Raw genomic sequence first — 7669 nt, forward strand, 5'->3', positions numbered from 1 at the left:
TTCTGACCTTTCCTGGAGATCTATTACAGCTTCCTCCTCATCTTGACCAGCAGCATTAATGCACCAGGAGTGAAAGACACATGGAGTTTGGGAAATGGGGTACCACAAAAGGCTAATAAAAGTTGTCTTTTGGCAGTCTGCTGAACTGCCTTCCATATCAGGCCAGCTTTGTCTTACTGCAACAAACAAGGCTGAAAGGATGGGATCAGCTAATGAGGAGAGGGTTTCAGACACACTTCAGTCATTACGACAAATGCCAATTTACATAACAAGCCTCTTCAGGTACCAGGCTAAAAGCACCTTGACTCCTAATTAAATTGCACCTCCATTGCAAATGCTCCTTTCCCAGAAACCCCCTTACACACATTTTATTTATACCATTCATCTCAATAAACCTCTCCCACAACTCCGCTCTCCTAGACAGAGGTCTTTTGTGCACATCCATGTGGGTGTATTATTTAAAGGGTACATCACATGGATACTTTATCTAGTTTAATCTGATTTAATCTCAGCAGATTTACTAAAGTGAAATATATTTATAGACTCATATAGATGCCTCTCGTCATCTCCATTGCCATAAATAAATATTCAAAAGCAGAAAAACAGATCTGAAACATGATACTTGAGTTCCCATAATTTCTACGTTAAGTGCCACATGAGACTGACATTCACAACACAGAACACTCAAGTACAGCTTAAAGCTATGGTGAGAGACTAACATTTAGGACAAATCAAAGTGGAGGGGGGCAGTGGGACTAGTTTCTAATCCTACCTTAGTTATCCTTGCAAATACAACTGTATCAATCCAGCTATGCTCGAGCCATCAATAATAGCAATCTCGCATCCAAACAGACAGCGCTGGCTGCTCAAGGCATGAAATCAGTGCAGGGTAGTGGACTGACGGCAGGATTGGGAAAGACAATATGAAAACTATTAGTCACTGTAGAAGTTTGCAGATAACGCTGCTCTGGGCTGCACTCAGACAACTGTGTATTAAGGCTCCCGATGGTCTCAACAGATAGTTTGAAGAGGTAGGGGAGGGTAGTGGAGGGAAGAGACTGGATTTCTCCTTTGTGTAGTTAAGTAAGAGACTAGATAGAGGTAGTGTACCATTTTGGCTTAAAAGGATGCCTTCATCTCAGTGCATGTCTATATCTGTGCTTTCTTTTGTACACAGCTTCTCCAATCTCTCTCAGAGAAAAAGACGCAAACATCAGTAAGTTATTCTGAAGATCTAATTTAGCATCAACTCTATCGAATGCAAGTTCACTGAAGTGGATGAAAAAATACAACAGGCAACTTTCTAAGGCACATTTAAGCAAAACCAGTTTTGAAGTGGTCCATCTTGCTACGATCCTGAGCACAGAGGCCATTCTACAGCAAGTGACAGCTACTCAGCAGCAAGCACACTAAAACAAAATAACAGAAGTTTGGCTAGAAGCAGATTACCTGTGTTAAAGGATTAAATAACCTGCCCTGACCAGGTTTCTGTACCACAAACTCATTCTACTCCTCATCTTTCCAACCTTCGGAGTGTCCTACAATTTTCCTCTGGACATGCAGACTGGGAGAAAACACGTATACTGGGAAGAAGAAAGAAAAAAGAAAGGACGCTAAACACCCTCTATTTAAAATGGTTATTTTACAAAACGGACCCAAACTCGAACTAACATCCCAGCCCTCATGGAGAAAGGAGGAATTGTTTCCATTAAAGAAATACATCATTAAAAAGTGACCTACAAAGACTTAACCATAGTCAGTGAGACTGAACTGATCTTTGCCAGAGCTCACACAAGAGACTGGCTGCATGCTGTTAAAAAAGGGGGAGCGGGGGGGCTGGATTCTCTCACTGGGGTCTCTCTTCAGAGCTCAGAGAGCTTGGCTTGTTAGAGGCAGAGGCATGCCTTCCAGAAGGACTTTACAGCAACGCACAACTGAGTTGTAAGCCAAGATAAAGCCGGCTTGTTATGAGAGGCAAGTCTTGTGGGTTGCTTTTATTTATTTTTTCCCAGTGTATTGGAAATGCAGATCTTGTAAAGCAAGAATTAAGAGAGGGCTGGGAAAGGGGGGCTGCACGGCTGGCTAAAGTAAATCCCGGCTGGTCTCTCAACCCAGGGCTTGTGCTCGGCGGGGGCACGGGGTGCCATCCCCAGCCTCTGCCCCCTGCCCTCCTCTCTGCCCTCGGAAGCTGAAGGGCTGCGGGAACCCGACCTCTCAGGGGGACACTCGTGCTCGCCAATTGCCACCCTGCCTGCAAACAAGGAGGGGAAGTAAGCACCATAATTGCAAAAGTAATAATCAATAATAATAATTAATAATAATAATTAAAAAATCAAGCAGCTCGGTATCAGCTGTACCACAGACCACCCCCACGGTGGAAAATCGGCAGCAAAGTTCAATCGGGTGTAAAAGCAGCCTCACCCTTCGCCCCCGCGGGGCTCGCCGTGGGTGGTGCGGGGGAAGCCGGGGCAGGGCGGGGTGCCGGCCCCGCCGAGCCGGGGAGCACCGCCCCGCACGCCGGCTCGGCGGGGAGCGGGCTGCCCCCGGCAGCAAGGGAGACCCCCGGCAACCCGGCACGGAGCCCGGCGAGGCAGCGGCGGCCGCCCTCCTCTTGGCTTCGCCGTGCCAAGGTGCTCCTGCGAGGAGGCAAACCCGCAAGGGCAGCGCGGGGAGCGGATCCTCCGTCCTCCCCCTGCCCCAAAGAAACTGCAACTCGGAGGTGCTCCCGGAGCCGCGCCGCCGCGTTCCTCACGCCGGCATCAGCGTGGCGTCCCCACGCGAGGCGGGTGGGGTGAGGGGAGGCAATGCCGGGGCCCGGGGTCGCTCCCCGCGGCAGCTCTCGCTCCTCCCGGCTCCGGGCGCGGCCAGCCCGGCGGCAGCCTCGCCAGCGGTCCCTGCGTGCCATCTCGGCGGACTCGTGAATCGGAGGCGGCCGGGGGTTACAGCGAGGAATTATGAAATAGCTACAGGCGCTGGGAGCCCTATTGCTGCGTAAATCTCTCCGCTCAGGCTGCGACGAGCTTCGCCGGCATCATTTACTTTCTCCTGCAGGTGCTTTTTAACTTTGATCCCACCGCCGCCGTCTGCGCCCGCGCCCCCCCCCCGTCCCCGTCCCCCCCGTGTCCCCCCCCCCCCCCCCCCCCCCGCAAAACAGCGACCGCGACAACATCTCTTACCGTAAACCCCTTGTCCCCTGCTGTACACCGGCACCAGAGACAGGAATAAAAACAAAATCAGCTCCATCTTCAAGGCAGAGCCTTCATCGCCGGCGAAGAAAAGCAGCCAAAACAGCCCAGGCAGCATCCGGCGGGGGAGCGAGGAGCAGACGAAAGCCTCCCGAAACGCCGCCCCATGCGCCCCGCTCCGCGCCGGGCACCGGCGCCCCTCGGGCGGAGGAAGGGACCCCCAAACACACTGGGGCCGCCTGAGGATAAAATTTAAGAGAGAGAGAAAAAAAAAAAGCAAAAAAAAAAAAAGGGGGAGGGAGAGAGCGGGGGAAGGAGACAGGGAGGGCAGCAAAGCGGAGTGGAGCGCCGCTTCCCCTCGCCAGGTTGCTCAAGGATCTCCAGGAAAATGGGCAGCCTCGCCCGCTCTCGGGGTACGGGGAAAGGCCAGCCCGGCGGCACCGGGCAGGGGCAGGGCCCGGGCCGGCCCAGTGCTGCCCCCCGGCCGCTGCGGGAAAGGGGGTTTCTTTGTTCAGTGGGAGCCGCCGAGCGCTGTCCCCGAGTCCCGCGCTGCCCGAAGTGCTGCCAACTGGGGCCAACTTGGGAGAGTCCTCGCCCTCCCTCCTCCCGACGAGGCTCTGGCCACAGCCCCAGGAGCGAACGGGGGGAAGAAGAAGGAGGTGGAGAAAAAGGGGGGGAAGAGAGGGTGGGGGTAGGAGCCAGCTGCTGAAAGGCGGAGGGAGAGATAGGTGATTCTCTCTCTCCTCTTTTTCCAGATCTTCTGGGGAGGGGATTGTTGTAATTAATCAAATCCAGGAAAGGTTTTTTTATTTTTTTTTTTTTTAAAGCGGCTCCCAAGAGCTCCCCCAGCTGCACTGCATCGCCCCAGCCAGTCTGAAGGGAGAAGCAAACGAGGAGCAGACAGACCACGCACCCTCGCTCCGCCTGCAGCTCAGCCCGGCTCTCCTCGCCTCTTCCCCAGCCTGCCAGGTCCTTCTCCCTTCAAAACTTTCTCTGATGTTGTGTGCTGGGCTCGGCCGGGTGCTTCGCCTCCGCTGCTTGCCTGCTCCGCCCGCCTCGCAGATGATTTGCGGCTGTAGAGAGGTCCGTACCGCTCTCCCTCGACGGCTGCCGGAGCTCCTGGTGGGAAGTAACAGGGGCTGCAGCTGGAAGGGAGCCGACGAGGAGGGACAAGAAGCTGGAGAAAGTGGCTGGAAACCGCTTGGCAGGTCCCTGCCCCACCGCTTTTTCCTGCAGCGCCAAAATCTCCTGCAAAAGTTGTCGGGAGCGTCACCGCTCCCCGGCCGGCCTCGAAGCCCCCCGCTCCGCCGACCCCCGACGGGACGTCCGAGGGGCACCCTACCGCGCCCCGCCGGCCGGGCTGGCCTGGGGCCGCCTCACCCCTCCCTGCCTGCTGGCTCTGCCGGGTGCGCCGTATTTTCTTCTCCTTTGGTTTTCCAGGTTTTTCCCCTCCCCTCTTCACCATTTCATTCCCCTTCGGTTAAAAAAAAAAAAAAAAAAAAAAGAAAAGAAAAAAAAAGAAAAGAAAAAAGAAAAAAAAGAAAAAAAAGGAGCCAATTAAAGCAGCCGTGCTTGGAAGAGCCCTGCCTCCTGCCCAATTCTGCGAGCCTCCCCTCGCCCCGGCCCAATTAGAGACAACACCGCAGGGTTGGGGAGAAAAAGGGACTTGCTTCGGGCGGAGAGATCAGCCGTGAGCCCGGGGTCCCTCCATCCTGAGGACACTCGCGGCAAGGTCGGCTTCTCCCGGGTGGGACCTGAGATACGAAAAGCCCAGGGGCAGCGGGGGACTCGGGGCGGGGGCGTCTCCTGGATTGCATGGGCAGCGAGCTGGGGTGGGGGGGCAGAGCAGGTTATGGGGGGTCTCCTGTGCTAGCGCTGGCTAGGGCCAGCAAAGTTTTTTTGGGCCCCCACAGGTAGGTTGCAGGCTGGCGGGTCTGCCTTGTGCATGGTGCTCGGGAGCGGCGGGGGGGGGGGGGGGACGACGACACCCCGGTGGGGCGGGGGTGCTGTACGGGCCCCCAGCCTGGTGCGTGGCTGCGGGGGTCGGCGATACCCATGGGACTGCCGGCCCTGGGCTGTGCTGATGCTCGTACATAAAACCTGGAGCGGGGGAGCTGTGTGTTCCCCCCCCCCGCCGCGCAGGGCCCGGGGCGAGACCTCCGGCCGGCCGGAGGAAGGAGATGCTGCGCGACGGCCCCGGGCGTCACCACCGGCACCGGGGGGCTCTGCGCCAGCGCCCCGGGAGCGCCGTTGCGGAGCCCTGCTTTGCCATCCCTGTCTCCATCTGCTTTGCTAGGGGCATAAAACGCCGCTTCGGGGGAGCCTAGAGGCGCTCGCCCCGCGGGGCTCCGGGGCCGACGAGCCCACTCGTGCCTGGCTCGGGGCCGTGGCAGTGAGCCCAGACCGTAAAGCGGAGCCAGCGCCGTGGAAACGCCTTTTAGCGGGGCGCGCTGCTTCCCGGGAGCAGGCGGGCTCCGGCACGCCGCTCTCCCGGCGCTGGCTCCGCCGAGGCTCCCGGGGACGGGCTGATGTGCCCCGTCCCTTAGCGACGCCGGGTCTCCTCCGCCTCTTCCCCGAGGCTGGTTCCTGCTTCGGCCACGCGTGGACTTGGCGGCCCCACGCCGCTCATGGTGCTCCTCTGCTGCGCGCTGCCCCCGGGTGCTCCCTGCCCCACAACCTCTGCATGAATGTCTGCTCGCCACGGTAGCTAGCGAGAGGGGCTGTACCCGAAGGGAAAGCGGATGGAAAGACGTACCCCAGCAGGCACTGAGTTGCCGTGTGAACAATTCACTCCCTGGATAAAAATGTAATTAAAAAAAAATAAATGGTGAGAGATATGGTCCAGAGAGCGGCTGGCTGCTCAGTCATGCTCTAACAAACAAGCAATTAATAGATATAGCCGCTAATTAGTAAGCAGCTATTCCTATTGTAAACGGTGCTCCGCGGGAGAGAAAAGCGACAGCGTGCAGCAGGAGGAGAGCGGCGTCACGGCCAGGGCAGCTTCGCCCCAGTGACCGGCATCCCTGCACGCAGGCGGCAAGGCAAGCGGATTTCCCGCTGCACCCTATTCCCTCACTTGTCAGGATGTCGCCAGTATAAAACTGCTTGGTTTGGTTTGGGTTTGGTTGGTTTTTTTTGTTTGTTTGTTTTTTGTTTTTTTTTCTTTGCATTTTTTCCCCTCTATAACCGAGCTAAGGGAACACTTCCCAAGAAACTGTGAGCTTTGCTCTCTGAGGTGTCCTTTCCAAAGATGACGGCGTGGAGCAGAGCCCTTATGAAAGCACCTGATGTGAGCAAGTTTGTTTTTTTAATATGATAAACCCTTATCTGAGAAGGATTTAATCCTTCCCGCAGTGGGTGGTGGCAACATTAATAAAGGGTGTATGGGTCGAAGGAGGCAGCCTGCATTAGGAGGACAGGCGGAGCAGCCCCTTTGCCAGGACATGGGGAGAAGCAGGAGCTGGTGACCATGAGACAAAGTCAAATTGTCTGCATCTGCATGAAGCAGGCTGAAAGCAACACGGGGAAAAGAGATGAAGAGATGCTTGCAGATCCAGGAAACTTCATGGTGCTAAAAAGCCCATGGAGACATGAGTCTTGGTTTTTTCTACTCATAATTTTGAAATAAGGATATTTATGGGGCATTTTGTAGCCTTTCATTTTATTTTTTTTTCAGGGATTCTCATTAGATTATGGATTAGTGCCTCAGAGTTTGAACAAGTATGAGTTACATATCTGGGTAATGAGTCTAAAAAAAAATTAATCCCGAAAATAAGTGCTTCACACCCCTTTCTTGTGTTAACATTCAATGCACATGGTCATGTTTCACTGGCACAAATGCTTATGAAAAATGAATTTCAAAGTAAACTGCCAAAGTATGTGAAACAACCCAGCTTTCTCTTAGCAAATAAAAGTGTTTGTGCCAAAAGTACCTTTGAACTCATCCAATTAGGGAACAGTAAAAAAACTATAAAGTGAGACTGTTTGTGAGCAGTCCATTGAATTAAAGGGAAAAATAATTGGATAATAAATAATTAGAAAGAGCTGTCATCTGTCCATAGATATTCTGAGTGGAAAAAAGTACTGCCAAAACCCAAGTACCTAACTGCATTTGCTAAATAAGGTAATTAATAATTATTGGTTGAGGCCTAATAAATCATAACATTCATAACGATGGTGTTTCCAATGGGTGACCTCAAGCCAGCATTCCCATGCACACTTGCTAAGCAATGTACTTGTCATAAAGAAACCATACCTTGTAGTGATTCTACTTGTCAAAAAGCAAAGATGAGGGATTTCTTTCCTCCCCCCAGTCTGTTTCTGCAGAACATATTTGTCCCATCTTTCCAGCTGGGAGCCAGTCTCTCCGGTCCCTTCTCAAGACCCCACTTGTCAAATGAGTCCTGTCTCTTTGAAATATTTATATGTACTACATCACCTATATTTCACAGCTATGTCAAGAGGTTGACAGTCTCTGGGACAGA

General features: G+C 53.9%; 1 protein-coding gene across 3 annotated transcripts in view; it reads right to left on the reverse strand.

The window, feature by feature from the left end:
* The window catches only part of MDGA1 (MAM domain containing glycosylphosphatidylinositol anchor 1), a 144253-nt gene extending 140464 nt beyond the window's left edge, over nt 1-3789 (reverse strand). For all 3 annotated transcript variants that reach the window (XM_075750087.1, XM_075750085.1, XM_075750084.1), the window contains exon 1: nt 3177-3789. In XM_075750087.1, the coding sequence (XP_075606202.1) occupies nt 3177-3303 (127 nt within the window). In that variant the 5' untranslated portion in view covers nt 3304-3789. The remainder of the gene's footprint in view (nt 1-3176) is intronic.
* Between the last annotated feature and the right edge of the window lie 3880 nt (nt 3790-7669).

The sequence above is a fragment of the Balearica regulorum genome, chromosome 3 (genome assembly GCF_011004875.1).
Source record: "Balearica regulorum gibbericeps isolate bBalReg1 chromosome 3, bBalReg1.pri, whole genome shotgun sequence".
Classification (NCBI taxonomy): domain Eukaryota; kingdom Metazoa; phylum Chordata; class Aves; order Gruiformes; family Gruidae; genus Balearica; species Balearica regulorum.